The sequence below is a fragment of the Notamacropus eugenii genome, chromosome 3, assembly GCF_028372415.1.
Source record: "Notamacropus eugenii isolate mMacEug1 chromosome 3, mMacEug1.pri_v2, whole genome shotgun sequence".
NCBI lineage: Eukaryota > Metazoa > Chordata > Mammalia > Diprotodontia > Macropodidae > Notamacropus > Notamacropus eugenii.
Window position 1 is genome coordinate 238,380,343 of NC_092874.1, and position 21,788 is coordinate 238,402,130.

At 35.2% G+C, this 21,788-nt stretch overlaps 1 protein-coding gene across 2 annotated transcripts in view; it reads right to left on the reverse strand.

The window, feature by feature from the left end:
- Positions 1 to 11,357: 11,357 nt before the first annotated feature.
- The window catches only part of TAFA2 (TAFA chemokine like family member 2), a 544,567-nt gene continuing 534,136 nt past the window's right edge, over positions 11,358 to 21,788 (reverse strand). For both annotated transcript variants that reach the window (XR_011977241.1, XM_072655239.1), the window contains one exon: positions 11,358 to 13,601. Coding sequence is in view for 1 of the 2 variants with exons in the window: in XM_072655239.1 (XP_072511340.1) it covers positions 13,590 to 13,601 (12 nt within the window). In the remaining variant the exon portion in view is untranslated. The remainder of the gene's footprint in view (positions 13,602 to 21,788) is intronic.

Sequence of the window (21,788 nt, forward strand, 5' to 3'; positions counted from 1 at the left end):
TTAATTCTGGGGAAGTCACTTAAGCCTGTTTGCCTTAATTTCCTTATCTGTAAAATGAGCTGAAAAAGGAAATGGCAAACCACTCCAGTTACTTTGCCAAGAAAACCTCAAATAAGGTTGTGAAAAGTTGGACACAATTGAACAAGATTTGAAATCATAGAATGCTTATTCAAATATCTGCTTTGCTACTTGTCTATGTGACTTTGGAGAAATCATTTCTCCTTTCTAGAGGTCAGTTTTTTCATCTATAAGGTAAAAGCTTTGACCAACATGAGTTCTATGATCTCTTCTAACTTTGACTATTATCCATAAGCTTTTATTCACTATTTCTATACATGCTACTTCCCCTATTAAACTATAAGCCCCATGAGGACAGGGATATGTCACAACTTCCTTTGATCCCTCGCAATACCTGATAGTTTCTATATTTGTTGAGACATTCCTGTTGTGTCTGACCCTTCATGACCTCTTTGGTGTTTTCTTGGCAAAGAATTTGCCATTTTCTTTTCTAACTCATTTTATTGATGAAAAACTTAGGCAAACATAATTAAGTGACTTGACCAGGGTTCCACAGCAAGTAAGTGTTTGAGGCCGTGCAGATGAATTGGATTTCATCACCTCCTTGTCATGATGTCATGAACCTATGAGAATGAAGGACAATGAGCAACCTCTATGAATAGAGAGGGGGCTGTCCACTGGGGACCAAACTTCCAGTTGGGCAACACAACTTGTTTTCTCTGTTTCTGCAAATTTTGTTTTGTTTTCTCTTAAAGGTCAACCTGAACTCCAAATCACTCTGGTTCTCATTGATTAGCCAATGATAGGTCAAGCCTTACTTGGTCAGTCTTTGGGCCCGATTGGCTCAGAGTGAATGTAAATAACAATTGCTTCTGTTTTCACCAGGAACCCTGAGAGTCTTCCCCTCCCATATATATACACACACACGTATATACATATGTATACATATATGTATATATGTATATATATATATATTTTTTAAGAGGTCCTTCTTTGCCTCATTTCTTATTAAGCCTTGATCACTGAATGAATGCTGCCTCTCACACTGAGACCTGTTAAAGACCTCAACTTGAAAAGGCCCACTGTATCTGGGACCATTTCAACTTGTCCTGATCCACATCTGGCCACTGGACCCAGAAGGCTCCAAAGGAGTAAGTGAGGTTGGTGACTTTGCACAGCCTTCTCTCACTTAAATCCAATTCACTTTCATGTCATGTCTCCTTGATTATGTCATGGTCCTCTACAAGAACTAAGGACAAATAGCAGCAAAGTCTGAGACCATATATGAACTCATGAAGACAAGCTTTCCTTACTCCAGTCCAGCACTCTATGCATTGTGCCACCTAACTGCCTAAATGCCTACTCGAGGATTCAATAAATATTTGTCAAATGAATACAGGAATTTGTTGAATAAGACTATTAATCTTTGAAACAAAAACTGAAAGAGAAACATGATGTTTCCCCTCTATCTGTCATAGATTAATAGCAGCTATTTATCCAGCACTTTGGGATTACAAAGCGATTTATGGTCTTTATCTCATTTGATCCTGAGAAGCAAATTGCATAAGCAGATCATAGGGAGGAATACTGAAGTGTAGCACCAGAGACAGCTACTTAATAAAGACAAAGAAGAAACAAGTAGCCAAGAGAGGGAGAGAGAGAAAGATGAAGGGAATGAATGGTAAAAGCGTTTCAGAGTTCCTCTTTTCCCTAGCAAAAACTATCCTGGGAGACCCATTCACTACCAAATCCCATATGTAACACTGAAGTCTAAAAAAAAATTAGTCTCATGAAGGAATTGGAGCCCAAAGAGTGGGATTGATAAAGATACACAATAGCCCCTCGGTGGTCTCTTAGAATCATCTAGCAACATTGAGGCAACTGGTCACTCCCACTACTTGAGAGACAGAACTCTCATCTAATCCCAGTGGTCTGAGATAGAGGTGGGGAATCTGTGACCTTGAAGTCACAAGTTCAGTCAAAGGGCCACACTTGAGAACTGCAAGGACCACATGTGATCTTGAAGCCACAAGTTCCCCACCCCTGGCTAAGAGAACAGAGAACAGGCACCTAAGACTGGAAATGGGGCACAACAGTACATGCCTTAAAAAGAGAAAAGATTTGTGAAAAGGGTAATATTTACAACAAGAATTCCAGAAAAAAATCAGGAAAATCATAAAGACAGAGAAAAGATGAAGGAAAAATAAGTAAATAAATAATTGAAGGTTATTACTACACAAGAAAGGAAATTGAATTGAAATTTCCTGAGGAAGAGGAAGACAATATGACAAATTTCACAAGGCACTATGAAATGGTAATATAGACATTTCAAGAAACTGGGATAGTTCACAAGAAAAATCAAAACCTTAACTGAAAATAGAGATAAAGAAAAGAAATTAGAATACTTAAAGAAGAAATCAGCAAATCTAACCAGAGACTAGAAAATCCTGAACAAAAGACAAAGATTCTTTCATGATAAAAATGACAAATTTAGAATGCAAAAACACAAAGGCAGAAAGAAAAATAATGAATGAAAGAATTATTTTTCTATATTAAGATTGGAAGAATACACAAAAATTGTATAAAACAAAATAATGAACTTTAAGGTAATTTAAATCTTTAATTTAAAACTTTAAATCTAAGGATCATATGGCTTCAAGAAAAAATGAAAAAAAACCCAAATATATATTTCAAAAATCATACAGAAAAAAATGCCCTCAAATATTAGAAGCGGATGGCAAAATGCAGATCAGCAAAGTTCACAAAGTAGTAAGAAACTCCAAGTTGAACTGATGAATATCATAATTAAATTTCAGAACTATGACATTGAAGAACACATTCTGTAGGCAGTAAGGGGGAAAAAAGAAAAAGGCAAAATCTTTACCTTTCTGAGAGAAGCAAATCAGAGGAGCAAGAATTACCATAGCTTTACAGGATATCAAAGGAAAAAAATAGACTGATATTCTGAAGAGTGAAGAAAAACAACTGACACCTAAAAATGACATATACTGCAAGAGTGAGCCTAAGTATATAGAAAACAAACACTTTGCAAAAGACAAGAAATCAGATTATTTCTTCAAACCAATCCAGAGGTTATTGGAATATTTAATGTACAGACTGATCAAAAGTAAAATAATATCATATAACCAAGAAAATTATTGTTTGTTTTCAAGTAACTATGCCTAGACAAAGACCTCATGGAATAGGCAAGAAATCTTTTTGATTTTCTATTTAAAAGAGAAAAACAAATTTTTCGTCATCTGACAGACATTGAGAGAAGGAAATAAGAATTTATATAGCACCTACTATGTGACAAGTATTGTGTTCAGCACTTTACAAATATCTCATTTGAATAATAAGATACTTATCTATTCTACACATAGAATTAACTGATTTGAGATACAAGATATTTGTAAAGCACTTAGCACAGTGTCTGACACATACTAAACGCTTCCTAAATGCTTATTTCCTTCCCTTCCTCATACCAAATCTGGGAGGAAGATATCATTATTATCTTCATTTTACAGTTGAAGTAATAAAGGCAGACATTGCTCTAACTAGGATCACACAGGGAGTAAGTGTCTAAGACCAGAGTTCAACTCAGATCTTTCTGACTGTAGACCCAGTGCCTATTCACAGAGCTACCTACCTGCCCCAAAGAGATTATCAATTTGTTTTTTAAAAAATAGATATATAAATAAGAAAAGAAAAGAAAAGAAGAGCAGATGGAAGAAGTGAATAAGTAGTGTGTAAGGAAATAAAAAATATACCTTCACTAGTATTGTAGGTGATAAACAATACAGAGGAGTTCTGTAAAGATAGGAAAACATGGAACCAAAGTAAAGCCTAGTCAGGACTCAAGCCAAGAGGTGGTTAAAAGGATTTTCCCTGTCCTTAAAGGTATTAGGACATAGGCTAAGAGAGAGGACAGGGTGCAGATGATAAAGGAGGAGTTAAAGGAAGATACAAAAAGCAGGGAATGAGTGCCAGAGACTTACAGTGAACTTTTCTGGATTGGTGGGGGAGGAAATATGGTTTAGAGATTTAAAAGATCAGTTTCTCCAAAACAGTGTCTTGCCTCTTGCTATATACCTCCCACTAAGATGGAGCAAATGTTTGAGAATTCAGGAAAACATGACTCATAGAGAGTTGAACACGGATTCACAGGTATAAAAGAAGGATGACATGTCATTCAAAGAGACAATCAAAGAAAGATCAAAGAACAGAAGGGCTTCCCCCAAACCAAAATTATAGATCATTTCCCATCACAACCCACTTCCTGAATCAAAAATTGACTTTATTCTAAACACATCCTTTAAGAGGAGCTCTTAGTCTGGGGTCAATGAACTTTTTTTTTGTTTCAATAACTCTATTTCAATATTATTGGGTGAGGAGGTTGTAATCCGATGTATTTAATTTTATGTATTTAGAAACCTTTTAAGAAGGGGTCTATATGTGTCACCAGACTGCTTAAAGAAATCCAAACACACACAAAATAAGGGTTAAGAACCCCTGGCATATGGTATCCTAGAAGCAGAGAGAATAAAAAAGGGGGAAAGAATGAAAACAACTATTTTGGAAAAGAGATTATAATTAGTGGCACAAATAAAATAGAAAAAAAAAGATGAAGTTATGGCATGGGAGAAACAGTGTAAATATGTATATATATTTGTGTGTGTGTGTATATATATATATATATATATATATATATATATATAGAGAGAGAGAGAGAGAGAGAGAGAGAGAGAGAGAGAGAGAGAGAGAGAGAGAGAGAGAGAGAGAGAGAGGCTTGGAAAGGATAATACAAATGAAAAATTCAAAGAGAAAGAGACAGAAAGAGAGAGAGGCAGAGAGATAGGTACAGACAGAAAAAGAAAGACACACATAAAAGGCAGAAAGATATAAAACTGAATTGAATGATCACTGAATTGGGTTTAAAGGAAAGGCAGGTAGGGACAGGGGTCTAGGTTGAGTTTAGTGTAAGCAAGACAAACCATAGAAATTAACTTCAGAATTGAGAGAATAGGAAAATTTTCACATATGCTTAAAGGAAGAATGGAGAAGGGGGGAGGCTGGAAGTGCATCAGGCAGATAATAAGATGGCCTAGGTAGATGATTAGATGGTGTGGGAAGGTGAAGGATGGTTTGCCATGAAAGTCTGGTCCCAATTTGATATAGTGTACTAGGTAAATTTGCAATCACTTAGACATCAAGAAAACAATCAGGGCCCTAGAGTGTGAGTTCCAAAGATAATGGATTAACTTCTCCAGAAAGTAGGGGAAGAAGGTGGGGGAGGGAATTAGAGAAGTCCAATGACAAGATCTGGTTTTAAAAAACTAAAAAATTCTACTTTAAATGGGGGGAGAAGCAGGCAGAGCCAAGATGGCTGAGTAGAAACTAGTGCTAGTGCTCAACCCCTAAACCCCTCAAGAAAACTGTAAAAAATTACTCTAAACAAACTCTAGAGCAGCAGAAGCCACAAAATGACAGAGTGAGGCAAATTTCCAGCCCAAGAAAATTGGGAAGGTCAACAGGAAGGGTCTATCACACCAGGTTGGGAAGAGAGTGTAGTTTGGTGCAGGCATTGGTGCAGATGGAGCTGGAGCAACCTTAAGGGACTGAATCATGGATGATTGCTGCAGTTTCCAAACTTCTCAACCCATAAACACCGAAGACAACTTCTAAGGTCAGTGGGAAGAGTCTCTCACCTAGCTGAGAGGGGTGCATGGTCTGACCCAGTCCTAACTCCAGCCCCAGGGCTGCAGCAGCCACTGCTGAAGAGGAGGCTGCTTCTGGAAGCCTCCACTTAACAAAGAGATCAAAAGTCAAGTAATTGACTGGAAAAATGAGCAAATAAGGGAAAGGAAACAGACTATAGATTCTAACTTTCTTGGTGAAGAGGAGGGGGGAGATGGAGAGGAAATGTTAAATTCAAAATTTTGTGGAAGCGAATGCTGAAAACTGAAAATAAACATTTAAAAAAAAAATCCTGCCCTAAGAGAAAGGACAAGGAAACAGATAATTCAGAGGGATGTGATCTATGACATTCAGACACAACTAAAGAAGGGGAAAACATTTCTGGAAAGGAAATGGCTCCTCTTTTGGGGAGAGAGGGAATAGGTCTTTCCAGTGTCCCTCATGATGGTACCTTGCAACAAACTTGCTCACCCATTGGGAGATAGCACACCCAGTAGCGAGCAAGCCTAGGGAGCTCAGCAGAGGAGTAAACTCAGTAGATGCATTATGCTCAGAGGTAGTAGCATGAGGAAACCATGAGAAGAGAAGGGATCTGCATTATTCTGAACTATGAGTCACCTGGACCATAGTAGAATCTCCTTATGAGAGAAATTTGGAGATGAGTTCATTCTTTCCACAGACACTGTGTCAATTTATTTGCAGAATGATACATTCCTAATTTGGGTAAATGTTCTTTAGCTACTGTTCTGATGATCCCATCACAGAAAATACCTTTGTTTTGAAACAACCACTTGTTTCAGTGGTTCCTCTTGCTAATTATAAAGGTAAATGCACTGGTGGTAGTCTGTGAACTATAGGAAAGTAAATCACAAAGTACCTTGAACCTATGCTAGTCATCTTCTTGGGAAACCCAATCTGTAAGTTCAAGCTGGAGGATTATCCTCAGAGAAGGTGTGAACCAGATAGATAGATAAACATACAGAAAGACAGATAGACACACACATATATATATAAACACATAGATAGACAGACAGACAGACAGACAGATAGATAGATAGATAGATAGATAGATAGATAGATAGATAGATAGATAGATAAATAGATAGATAGATAGATATACATACTCACGCATACATTCATACCTAAAAGACTACATGATTATTTCAGTAGATGTGGAGTAGGAGTGAACTCTTTGACAAAATGAAAAGTTCGTTTATTTCAAATTTTCTGAAAATAATAGACATGGAACAGTTCCTATATGATCATAACTTTAAAACCATGAGGTAACATTATTTGCAAGAAGTAGACTCTACAAACTTTTCCAGTACAAGTAGGGGTAAAGCAGCAAAGCTCACCCTCCCAGTCCCTGCTATTATTTCACATAGTGCTATAAATTCTAGCTAGAACAATAAGATAACAAAATTAAAGCTATAAACATCAACAAGGAGGAGAAAATTATTCCTACTTGCAGACTACATGATTATATGCTTAGGAAACCCCATAGAATCACTGAAAAAGCTAAATGAATTATTAATAGCTTCAGTAAGGTAGAAGCTTATGAAATAAAAAAAAAAAAACATCAGCCTTCCTATATGCTACACACACACACAAAAAAAGAAAAACCTTAGGAGTGATGAGAGAAATTCTATTCAAAATAACTACAAAATTCATGAAATATCTAGGAAGCGACCTACCAAAGTCCATTCATAATTTATATAAATTCAACTGAAAAGCACCCTAATAATTGAGTTGATACTCACCGCTACTGGTCAAGCCCTGTTGATATAACAAAAATAACAATGCTATCTAAATTGCTTTATAGATTTAGTGCTGAGTCAAATTTCTTTGGGGAGAGGATATTTTATAGAGCTATATAATTTACCTGGAATTATTTTAAAGCTAGAATATCAAGGAGAATATTGAGAAAAAAAAGTACAAATGAAGGGTACATAGCTTTACCAGGTCGCAATCTATATTATAAAATAGAAATCATCAAAACTACTTGGTACTGGTTTTAAAAAAAAAAACGGTGGAAGAGATTAGATGAGCAAGAAACAAGCAATTGAAAACAGTAATTCACTGATAAAATCAGTTTCTGGAGAAAGGATTCCCTTTTTGAGAAAAATGGGCAGTAAAACTAGGAGGAGGTTTAGCAGAAATTAAGTGTAGACCAGAAGTTTTTAACCTTGAGTTCATGGAATTATTATTGTTGTTTTTATTATTTTAATTGGTATATTTTAATATAATTGGTTTTCTTTGTAAAATTATGTATTTTATTAATTTGAAAACAATACTTAGAGAAAAAGACCTTGGACTTCACCAGATCGACAAAGAAAGTTCACTAAACACAAAAGAGATTAAAGATTTCTGACTTAGATCAATGTTTTACATCTATATAATGAACTCAACATGGTAAGTGATCTGATTATAAGAAGTCACTGCATTAAAAAAAATTAAAATATAATGAGATCAAGTACTTTTCCCAATTATGAATAAGGAGAGACTTCTTAACCAAATAAGATAGAAAAAAACACAGGTCACAAAATAGATCATTTGACTAAATAAAATTTAAAAGCTTCTGCATGAATAAATTAATAAACAAGTAGAATGGAAAATATATTTATATTAAATATCACTGATAAAATCTAGCATCTAAGATATATTAGGAATTGACATGAACATAGTCTATGAAGTCATTTCTCCACACATAAATGGAAAAAAGACATAGGTAATAGTTTTCAGAAGAAAGATGACAAACTGTTAATGACCATATGAAGTTGCACTCTAGATCACTAATGGTAAAAGAAATGCAAATTAGGGCATCTCCAAGATTTCACCTCATACAAAACAAATTGACAAAGACGATCCAAAACAAGACTAAGTCCATATTAAAGTGCCTGTGGGCATTCAATCTCAATGGAACTATGCATTGATAAACCATTCTGATATCAATTTAAAGCTATAACAAGCCCCACCAAGGGGTTGGCTAATCATGAAAACCCCTGGAATTTTTATTTATTCCCAATTTTGGAAGATAGGAAATTAAGTCAAAATCATCCCTGAGAGGGGTAGAGGTTTTCAGGTGGTCAATTAACATTTATTAAGTGCCTACTATATACTGGACACTGTACTCCCACACAAAGAATTCTTTGGGAGGAAAACAAGAAGAAAAGAAGGGAAAGCTGGAAAAAGTCTCAGAGTAGTAATACAACCCTGGCAGAAATTGGTGTCTGTAATTTCCTTCCCTAGATCCTGAGAGATGGCTTCTAAATGGACGAGTGTGTGGCTGTGTATTTTCACTACAGGCACACTTTCTCCCAAAGCAGGTGCATTGAAAGAAAGAAACCAGGAGGAAGAAGGACCAGGAAGCCCAGACTCACCCCTTCCCGGTCTCACTTCCACTTAATTGTGTGTGTGTGTGTGTGTGTGTGTGTGTGTGTGTGTGTGTGTGTGTGTTTACTTTGTCCTCTTAAAGAAATAATGTCATGCACATTTGTGGCTGATCCTGTCCTTATACTGCCAGATGGACCTTTGTCTGCAGCACAACAGGAACCACACAAGAGAATGACTTCCCTAAAACAGGGCTAGGAGCTCTACTCTCAGCCCATTGTTAGAATGATTTGCTCGGTAACATAAGACATTTCATAACCAGCATTCTCACTGTAGAATCGCTATGAATGTGGACTCTATTTTATAAATCTGTCTCAGACATAAGACAAGTTTACAGTTATACAAGAAAAGTGAGTTAACTGTTATTTTTCTGGACCCAGAGATCCCATTGCTGAGTTTATACCCCAAGGAATAAAAAGGTCTAATATGAAGTGTCACAGAATTCTTAAAGTTATTAAAAGAGCTTAAGCTATTAAAGCTTTAAACTGTATCAAGATATTTTTGGACACCCTGTATTTACCAAAACAATCAAACACTCTTTATAGCAGCAATGAACCAGATGCAAAGAAGATGCCCATCAATTGGGGAATGACTGAAAAATACATACATACATATAGATATAGATATATTCAAAATATAATATGAGGAGTAACACAGTTGATAGAGAGCACTGGCCCTGTATTCTGAAAGATCTGAGTTCAAATGTGACCTCAGACACTTACTAGTTGCGTGACCCTGGTTGACTCCAACTGCCTCTAAAAGAAAGAAAAAAAGAATGGATGGAAGGAAAGAAGGAAAGAAGAAAAGAAAGGAAGGGAAAGAGGGAGGGAAGGAGGGAAATGTGTGTGAATAAACTGGAATATTATTAAAAGTATGAAATTAGGAATTAGAGAACTTCATAGTAAAATGGGAATGGCAGTTTTAACTGATGCAGTGTCAAATTAGCAAAAATGAAAGAACGAAGATGCTGGAAAACAATGGAAGAGAATGCTGTATATTTTGTCCAATGTGATCGCTGCTATCAGATATTTTGGCTTAATTGTTTTTCTTTCACACAAGACAGAGTTCAATCTGGAAAGGTAGTTTTTTTCTTGCTAGGAATGATTATGATGTAAAGAGAAAAGACATCAACAAAATGAACTTCATGCAGAAAAAAGAGGACCAGTTAATAACCATATTATCTACTCCTTATTATCACGAGTCATAGTTGTGTATGATTACATTTGGCTTCAACAAGGAGTCTACTGAATGAGGATAATGAATAATAATCAGCTTACATGTGAAACCCTGCGGTGGTTTTCCAATTCTTTTCTACCAACCCATCTAAAAATAAATTGCAGATCTGAGCACTTGAGAGATATCATCTAAGGAAAAAGCAGGTAACAAACACTGTATTTTGGCAATAGACTTCTATTGAAAATAAAGCTGTCATGGTTCTATATGAAAAATATAGAAACTATAAACTTCAATAGGATTCTCAGAAATCAGCCTCTTACTGCCCTATATTTTAATCAGAGGAGCTAGCTACTGTGGCTTGCTGTGATGGATAACTGGTGTATTATTTTTAAAAAGGCCACAGTTACATGCGCATTTGATGTGTTGTATCTTTCTTCCCATGGATCAAATTACAAGACATAACTACAGCAGCATCTTAAGCCATTTTCAAAGAAAAAAAATATACCACATATTTTGGGTAACAACATATCATTCTCATTGTTAAGAGAGGTGGACCTAGAAGGACAATATTAAATCTGCTCAAATTATTTCCTTAGAAAATAGCAAATTAAATACCATAACTCGATGGAAGTGGCAGAACTCGCAATGGGATTTTACTTAGAAACTCATTAAATAATTATACCAGGAATAATGTTAATGTAAAAATTTCCCTGGGTGGAAACAGCAAGAGGCAATTGGATGGTACTGTAGATAAAGCATTGGACATAGAGTCAGGAAGACCTGACTTCTAATCCAGCCTAAGACATTAACTAGAAGTGTGACCCTAGGCGAGTCCTCTCTCTGCTTCTCTCTGCTTCTATTTTCTTGTCTATGAAATGAAGATAATAATAGTATCCATGTCTCATAGTGGTTATAAGGATAAAGTGAGATAATATTCTTAAAGCATTTTACTAACCTTGAAGACCTATATGAAAGTTAGCTATTATTAGAGACAGAAGCATTGTTACAATGAAAGAAGAGAAAGCATATCCCACAAGTGCATATCCCACAAGTGTATATCCAAGAAGGGGAGCCAATTTTATATCACAATTTTATTCACTTTTTCTGAATAGTTCACAACATTAAACTACTGGGGATAATCTAGTTAGAATATCTGAAAGTCCATTTATTTTCACCTATTGATATGCATGTATTACACTTGTATATAGTACAGATTTTCTGGTGTTGGTTTCAAGAGGAGCCAAAGGAAACAATATAGTGAAGCATGATGAGGAATTAAGATCAAATCAGGGCCAAATGCATAGCCTACAAAATAACATGATCTTCACTTTGCATTGTTCCAAAAAAAGGGATGATCCTTCAAAAGATATTCTCTCTCCCCAACCCACATGCCTTTCTGCCCAATTCTATACTATATATATATTACTGGAAAAGGCATTCAGAGTCAGCTAGCTGGTTCTAGTAACTACTCCTAATTAAAATGGAGGCAGACACACATCTCTTTCCCTGGAAGTGTTGATGGTGTGCAATATTCTTCAGCACAATGCTATAAGTCTATGTCTCCAATTTAACTTTCAATAATTGTTACATTTTACCTCTCCTGAACAATAAAACAGCAGAGGTAATGAATTGGTCTTGGAATAGTGTTGCATATAGTGAATTATCAAAGCGCTCCAGGGTGCACATCCATCATGGAACCCAATTTATGTCTAATTGGCCATGTCAATGAGTTGTAAAAATAAAAAGATTTCTCTGCTTCTCCAGCATATTGATGCCCCATGCCAGCTGCTTGAATGAGCTTGCCCACACAATTATTTTCAATAGGCCCGCATCTGAGCAGTTTTCATGTTTGTTTACAAAATAAAAGCACTGAAGTTCCACCCTTCTCTTCATTCCTACCTGCAGGATTATGTAGTAGAATTGGTACAGAAGAGGAATGTAATGTCCATTCTCCTCTGCTTCCATGTTAGAAGTGGAATATAGTAAATAAAGTATAAAATTATACATTCTGTAATAACTTAGAAAACAAGTTCATAGATGTTTAAGGCTTTTTAAATATTTAGAAGACTTTTTGTGGAACAGCAAATCACAAATTCAAAAGCTAACCACTAAAATCGGGGGAAATGCTGGCCTAAGAAATGGTTTGAGTTGGATAACTGTAAGCAAATATTTGTGAATTGGAAACTGAGAGAAGTGAACTCTTTCCTCAATCAGCAGAGAGATTTAGCAGACAAATACATAAGCATCCAGATCACCACTTTGTTCAAGTCAGAGACAGTCTTTTGGAAAAGAAAAGAAGAAAAGAGAGAAAGTAAAAGTAAAAGGAGTTTTAAATGAATAACATCTAAGTTCAGCATTATAAAACAGGCATGCATCCCTGGAAATTTTCAAAAATCAGGATTACTTCATATCAGTGATAGCTTATTTCTGATTGGTATAAATTAGGGGAAGAATGGTACATTAGGGAACCAAAGCACATAACACACTTTGAGGAAGGAAAAAAAAAGAAATCTAAAAGGAAATGTTCTAAAGGTATAAAATACCTTATAATGAAAACGGTACTCCAGCTCTGACCACTACTTATTTAATTGTCAAGGAGCTACAGGAGTCCATTTGCTTTCGGGAAGGAAAGATGTCCGCTTGTCTACATAGTTTATGTGATTGATGTATCAGATAACTATTACTTGCCAACAATCATCATTAACAATAGATATATATATATATTTCCATTCCTATAACAAAAGCAACTTTAAGATGTTAAAATACATAGGCTTTGAGAGCTCCAAGATTAGAATACAAATCAAAAAGTTCAAAAGTATGCCATGCCAGAGGACAAGTTCTACAGAAGAAATATTATTAAAGCTGTGTACAGTCCTGCCAGCCAATGAAACACAGGGCCCAGGAATGTAGTAGACCAGCCAGTATTTGGAGACCACTTTCAGAAACTAGAAAAGCAATCATATCTGGAGCCAAGAACCCAAGAGGTTGGTGTCTCTTCCATCATCTTTGAGCGTATCAGTTCCTTGGACTGAAACTTTAGATTCTTCTGGCATGTGCAATTTACAACTGTGAACAGTCTAACCTCATTGAGAACTTTACAACCCACAGAAGTTCATGGCTGACTTTGTAGAAGTTGTGATCGCAAAGGGTTGTTAATTGCAAGCCAAGAATCCCATTGGGAAGAATGTGGGGTTACCAAAGAGTACACTCCCCACTGTATAAAAAGCTTCCTTCTGGTTGGTATCAGTAATTCATTCCAGACATAAGCATATTTAATGTTCTCAGTCTCAGGCTTGATTTGTCCTTAGCTAATGGGTTACCTGCAAAGGAAAAAGAAAACACAATCAGCATTTCATCATCAACCAATAACCTTCAAGAAGCTAAACACAATATAAGACCAGCATTATCGGGACAGGGGAGGGACAGAGAGTATGCATGGATCTGCGTTTCAAAGTTCTGATAGATTCTCTTTCAAACCAATGCCACAGGCCTAAAGGATATGGAACCATCCAGTGAAAACTCCCTCTTCAAGATATTTATTTCACATTGTAACTACACCATCTACAGAGCCAAAGTGAACAAGGAGCTTTCTCAGTCATTCAGAAGACCCCAGCTTTGGCCTTAATGATTGAATGTGCCTATCCTACCATTGTCAGAATTCACTAGATGGTTTTCCAATTCACTTTCACTGTCATGACACACTAAATATGGGTATGGGATATAGAAATTCATGATGGATCTGAAGACATTGCATTTCATAAAATTATTTTTATCTGGACATATACTCTTTTTTGGGGGGGGGAGGGGGAAGACTCCTAGATTATTCCCATTGTTTCCAATACAGGAAGTAACACGGAACTACCGTTCTATTTTTGCCTGCTTCCTAACAGGATTTAAAAGAGGGAGCAGTCCAAACTATAACCCTCATTCCTTCGTTCTTGAAGTGCTTTTGCATTCTATAGTGCTCTATTTGGTTATAACCATATTTTCAAATTTTTTAACAATTCAAAAAGACAAATAGTAGAATTTTAGAAGAAAAAATATTTATGCACAGGAGTGAATGCCTACCCCATTTTTCACAGTATCCAGAGTAGAATTAGAAGGATACTAGAGTAGAATTATTCAAACAAATTCAAAACACATTAACTACACAGAGGCAACTAGAAGGAATATTTCACAGACTATACCTACATAGAGTTTAAAATGTGAAGACTATATTGGGAGAGGGTAGGGATTAAAACTGAAGCATATGCATATCAGATATAAGCATATTTATATATGCACTCACATATATAGTGTGTGTACATTGATATATATATATATATGTTATGCATAGGAGAAGGATTTCTGACATCTATGTCTAAAATTAGCACCTTCATTCTTTTTTATACTGTCAAAGAGGAATAAGACTTTGTGGAAGAAACATGAAAACAAACAAGATGCTATGAAGAGAATTCTAGCTTTAGAATTAGAAGACCTAGACTTCAATCTTGGTTTTCTCACTTAGCAGCTGTGTGACCTTGGATAAGTCTCTTCTTCTTTCTAGGTCTCAGTTTTCTTAAAACTGTAGAAAAAGCATATTAAGTCAGTTGATACTTAAGATCCCTGCCAGTTCTGACATTTTGATTCCATACCAGATGAAATCCAATAATTATAACTAAATAGATTGTCTGTTTCTGTCTTTTTTTTTTTATTTTGGAGATGTCATTTTTCTTTAAGATTAAAACTTGATCATTAGCAAAAATGTTTGCTAATGTGCAGAAAAGAAATATTAATAAAAAGCAATTAAAGCCATAGTCCAAAACTTTAAATTCCCCAATGCTAGTCTAGAACAATGCTTAAAAAGAAAGAAGTGAAACTGTGATCTATATTTTACTAACGTAGCTGGTTATAAAGCAAGGTCAACTTATTTTTAGTCATTAGAAAGAAAATTGCTATCGACATATTGAAAATGCCGTTTCCCTGTTTCTGGAGTGAATCTGGAGAAACACTTTCATACCAAGAGTTGAAAAAGGATGTCTGAGGGACATTCAGAAACATTAATATTCAGAAACATTTACTGAAAAAGTGTGGTGGCTCACTGTTTATATTAGTTGGATTGAGATAGAAAAGTGACAGTTAAAGGACAGAGAGGAGTAATGTCAGTCCCCCACAGCAACATTTGGAGTTGTTTTTGCTGTTGTTTCAACAAGATGACTCATATTCCTCACCCTGTCCCTTAACACTTCCTATAGTCATGCTATACAATTGTGATAGAAATGCTCCTGGGTGGATCTCCACAGGACTTTTAAGGATTGAATTTGAAGATTCAAATATTTCCTCAGGAAAGTTTTAAGAGGCTGCCAATGGTTGCTGACCACTGATATAAATCTAAAGTTGTCACTTTCTGATTGAACCTCTTCACTGCAAATATTCAGGGTAATTGCTAAGATTTTCAGAACTATCTTTTTAGAACATTCTCCTTTAATGTAGGGGAAAGTTATAAAATGCTAGAAGGGTGTCACACGTTCCCAAATTAGGCTTGCAAGTGATATTGGTACTGAAAGAAAGGGGAAATGAAATCATTTAATCATCCTGTTTAGGGGAAAAACACAGATAATAGGATGAATGTGAACCTTCATGAGCAAAGGTAGGATGGAATCTTGCAAAGTAGTTCTAAGTCTTCTTATGATGGCAAATATGTACATTGTATACTTTGTTCAGACCTCCATCTTTGATGAGAAGGTGCTTATGAAAAGCCAAATTGTGACTCCCTCAGTTATCAATTTATTTGGTTCTTTCCTGAATACAATACTCAAATAATTTGACTTTTCCATTTAAAGCATAGAATTGAGTTATGCAATCAATAAGGTAAAATGTGCTACATTTTATCTTTAATTGCTATCAAATATTTTATTTACACCACCCAGGAGCATGTTGTTTTTCTGCCTTGGGAGCAGAAGTGGTCATTGACATTATACTCTCTATTCTTGTTCCAAGTGGAAATAATTTATCTACTTAATCAAAGACTCTCTAGCACATTAGATATGGTAAGGGTGAGACAGAGATAGAACATTCTTAGTGTGAGTGAAAGTAGACTATGTTTTATGTATATTTTAAAATAATAATCTAATTTCACATGAGGAAGGGTAGCCTATTTTTAAAAACAAGATTTACTGAATGAATGGGAGTCAAAAAATAAATAAGAGACTCACTAATAAATATATTTTACAGGGAGGATGCATAGTTATGGAACAAACATAGCACCAACCAATGAGTCTCCATTTTTCAATCCAGTATAGGCAAATCATGCATCTATCTGCAAAAAATCTATATGGAGCCTTCAGATTCAGAGCCTTGGTAATTCTAAAACAAAACAAATCTTCTAACATAGCAAAGATTAATCTGGATAATGGAGAGAAAAAGTTGTTTGTTGTATGGAGGATATGCCTTGTGGTAAAGAAGATGTATCTGGGTTAAAATTCTATCTCTGTTAAATGCTAACTTTCTCACCATGGACATGAAATTTAACCTTTCAGTACCTTTGACTCTAAATTTTAAATGAGTTACTACTCTGCATTGGTCAAAGGAGTTTCCTACATCAATGAAATCACTAATCTAGACCTAAAAATCCACAAAGTAAACATTTTGATATGAGAACTCAACGTAGTACTTAACATTTCAAAAGCAATGTATTAAATATGAGCATCAGTACATCATACTGGATAGAAAACTGGTCTTGGTGTAAAAAAAGACCCTGATTTCAAGTCCTTCTTATTAACTATGTAACCATGGTCAAGTCATTGGAACTCCCAATGCTTCAGAAAACTCTAAGGATTTAGGTTACAGATGAGCTACAGATTTAGGTTACAGAGCTAAGGATTTAGGTTACAGATGTGTTGGTGGGGGAAATTTTCCACACCAGGAATTCCTCCAAAATATAAAACACTCCCCCCAAGAAAAATGTAGGTATGTGATTAATTATACTTAATACTTCTATCTTATTACAAGAGATCTCTCATAAACTGGGAGTAAGCTATAAATGTGTGGAATATAAAAATAAATCACATCAGTAAAACTTAAAAAAGAAATTAATAAATTTAGATGTATGATTAATGTATGATAAACTTAATGTAATAATTTAATTTATGATTAATTTTACTTAGCACTTTTACTTTGTTGCAAGAATCTTCTCATGATGTGGTAGTAATCTATGAAAGTATGGAATGTAAAAAACAAAACATCTATAATTTTTTAAAAACAAAAGTTAACTAATTGTAGGGGTTTCCCCTCCTACCTTTTCCTTATGTCACATCAGCTTATTCAGCAAGAGGTAAAAACTTTGTCCTATCTATTTACCCAACAAGGAATATAAGCTGAAAGTCAGGGATTTTAAGAAAATGACATTTTAAATAGCTCCTTCACTTTATGTCAATATAAATTTGAGACTTCCTTAAAGGCTGGGTTGCTTGAGTAATATCAAGACTTTGAAACATTTTAAAATTACTACTACTTAAAAGTAGTATTTTAATATAAAAAGGAGTGCTGTCACATTCTCATGTCTCAAAACCACTGACTTTGTTTCCTAATCTCTTACCCCTCAAAATATCACTTTGGGCAGGAGCCAAATATGAGAAGTTTTGCCTTCCATGAAGGATTGTCCTGGAAGTTTTCAGGAACTGAAAGCAGAAGGTTGTAATAAAACGAGATTCACCAAAAAAAAGAGAGAGTAGCACTTGCTACCATGAATACAGACTGTCTTCTGGTTCTGAGGGCAAGAGATAAAATACTGCACTGCACAAGGGAGAGAAATGGCACTCAGATTGTTATTGTTATGCCTTGAGTTTCATACACTATAATCACCAGCTCAGTAAATTTCCCTTCCCTAAGGCAATATTTTACACAGCTGTTCTTTTTTGTGTAAATCTTCCTTGTGTGTGCTGCACATCAACCCTTCTGGTTTTTTGAAAATGGTCTGCTGCAGAGAACATGTAAAGGGAAAAATAATAACGTTTGTTACCCCAGACAAAGGCACAAAATGATACACGGAATGACCTGCCAGGAATAAAAGGAGCTAATCTGCTTGCTTTTTAAGAGCTGAATTAATGTTTTAAGGTTTCAAAAGGCATTCAATAAATTATTTATTTTAGTATTTTTTGCAGAGCCCTGAAAAAAAATTGATGTGGTTAAAAAAAAAAGTTTGATGGAAGCTAAAGTTCCATGGATCTTTTAACCCACTGAAATTGAGAAAACAAAGAGATAAAGAGCAGAAATTTCATGAAAGAAAATTCAAAATAGAAGAAAACCTAGAACTAGATGCAATTTTCATTTGGTCATTTGTTTTTAAAAGTGTGGTCAGACGTAATTTTGCTTGAATATTGTCTCAATTTGTAGATAAATTCAGGAGGTAAGGGAATCTCATTAGTAATTTTTCCCACCAACTCCCTTCCCAGATAACAATAAAGTCTCTATAAAATGGGTGGAAACTCTACAATACCTCTTTACGAGTTCTACAATTCACTTTCACTCTCAAACAATGCTCTCCTGCTAAGAAGAGAAAACATTGAATGGTTAGTGTTCCTCCCATTTCTTTGCAAACATTGAAGTTTTCTAATCAGTTAGAAGATTAGATACTTTCACATTCTTTCTATGGACGTATTTTTTCTTGCTAATTGCAAAAGAAGTTTTATGTTAGTATAGCTTTAGGTGGTGGTAGTGTTTCTTTGTTTTTATTTTTGTTTTTACCCCATAAGGTGGAAGAGGTGGGAATCTAAACCTATAATTTCATTGGTGTAGGAACTTCTGGTGATTACATTCCCTTTACCAATGCAGATCAGCAACTGTTCTACAACTTAAGAGTGTAAGAGAATTGTTTGGGATACTCAGAGGTTAAGTTTGTCCAAGGTTACATAGCCAGTACATGTCCGAGACTGAATTTGAAACCACGTTTCCTTCAAGCTAATGCTGATTTTTCTCTCCACTACCCTATGAAGAATAATCCTTAGTGTTACAAATAATATGTATATTGTAATGCCATGTTATTAATAGGTAATCCAAATTTCTCATTGCTTTATGATAATGATAGCATTTTATGATTATATGTTTATCAGCAAACATCTAACTATTCTTGCTTAGTATATAACTGTACACTAGCAAAAGGGTTCTCTCCTCTCTGTCCTCTTCCATTAGACTGTAAACTCCTTAGGAGCTGAGATTTTCTTGGTATCTCCAGCATTGACCACAGTGCTCAGGACACAATAGATGCTTAGTAAATACTTGTTGACTATTTCTTTTTTGTATTATTCTATTTATTCTAAGCCTAGAAATCCTAGACTCGAAGTGATGACTTTGCACAGCTCTGCCTCTCTCAAATCCAATTCACTTGCAAGTCAAGATGTCACCCTTCTGATGTCATTGGTTCTCTTTAGAATGAAGGACAAACAAGTCTAAAAACAGACTGTATCTCAGACATAGGGTTTGGGAACTGACTGTGAATTTAATTGATATATATAGAATTCCTCAATGAGGAAAGACCCTCTACCAATGTAGTTCAGCACCTTCTCTGTATCTAAAGTCTTGAAGAAGGATTCTTCACCTGAAGTTCATGAACTGGTGGGGGTTTTTTGGGGGGAGGGGGCTTGTTTGATATTTTGATAGTTTTATTTCAGAATGAGTTTCATTTGTAATCCTATGAATTTTAGTTTTTGTATTTAAAAACATTATTCTGAAAATGGGTCCATGTTCTTCTCCAGACTACCAAAAGACTCCATGACACAAAGGTCAAGATTATTGGCATTAGAAAGTTATTTAGAACACTGAAACATTAAGTGACCTTCTCAGGGTTACCAGCAGGACTTGACATCAGGTTGGCTTTCAGGTCAGCTCTTTATGCATTAAGCCATGCTACTACTCATTTAGAAATATAGTATAGGAAATCAGTACTGTATACTCACTACTTTGGCACAAAAGTGGTAATTATGTCCCTACCGTGTCATCTCATCTTTTACTAATTTCCTTACTAATAGCTGTCTGGATGTTTGCTTTTTTTTTTTCTATTTTTCCACTCCTAAAATAAATGTATTCATTTCTAGCCATAAACTATTTGGGGGAGGGGGAGTAGAGGGAAGGGGGTAGGATAAGGGTGCAGGGAACTGAACCCTTCAGTCAATTTGCCTGACTCCATTAATAAAAGCAACCAGAAACATGAAATATCCACTTGATTGTGTAGACTTTCATCCCACCACATTGATCTGATGCACAAAATATATATTCTTTCCCCAGTTTGGTCTTAAAACCCTGCTATGAGGACCCACTGAGCAATTTCCACTTTCCTATGGATGTAAATTTGATCTGTGAGTATACATTAGAGACAAGAAAGGGAACCATAGATATTGAAATTGATTTCACAAGGAATCAGTTGTATTTTCACTAAAATTCCTGTGAAATTTGCATAAACCTTTAAACTTGGATTGTATAGTCAATCTTCATTAGGGTAGCAAAGTGGCAAGATATTTGTTCCAGTTGGTGTGGGGCCCCTGTAAGATTTATTGATAGTTTATTTTCAACTGCTAAAGTCCTCAGAGACAATTAACATTCCAAATGGAGGGAAATGAATTCAAATAAATTTTTCAATAATCAGTTCATCTGAAATATAGCTTTTATTTGATAAGGGAGTGAGAGAAGAACCTGACATCTTCATTCTTCTTAGTGCTGGTTTGAATGAACTTGTTCATTTTTAGACTGATTGTTCTTTTAATGCTAATGCATTTTTTTCACTTGGCTTTAAAAGCACAATGGATTAAACTTTTATTTTACTTTCTGTGTACCAAATGTACAGTTAAAGCATAATTACTCACAAAAGATGACTTAATTACTGAAGCTGAAAGGAAGATGCTGTGAGGTTGGGACCAACTGTATATAAACTCATTTTATTTTAAGGCAACTTATAGGATGAAATGTTAAGAACATGATATGAATATGTTAATTTAACTGGGTAAATGTCTAAGAACCTGACCTGGCAATCTTTGTGCACATGTAATAATTGCTACTGTTTTAGAAGGGGAATTATAGTAGAGAAAGAAATGATAAATTAATAACTTTATGAATAAGTGTATACTTATTTCTGTCACAAAACAAATATACTTTGATCTTCAAGGTATCAGAAGCATTTCCAGACAAACCCAAACAAACTAGTTTTCATCCCATAATTTTGTTTCCTCACCCAAAACAACTAATGGTACAAGGTTCAAATGAGCATTTATTTTAACAATTGGGATACCAAAAGGTACTTGTTTTAATTCTTTGGCTAAGATTTCCACTAAATAACATTCTAATCATTCCCATATCATTTTTGAAAATATTCAGTAGCACAAATGGCCTTTGGCTGTTGGGAAAATATTTGCTGTTAATAATTGTGAATGTGTGTGGTAGGGTTATAGAATCATATACTTTTGAGATGGAAGGGAACTTAGAGGTCATCTAAATGAAATCTCTCATTTTACAGATGGTGAAACTGAGACCCAGGGAGA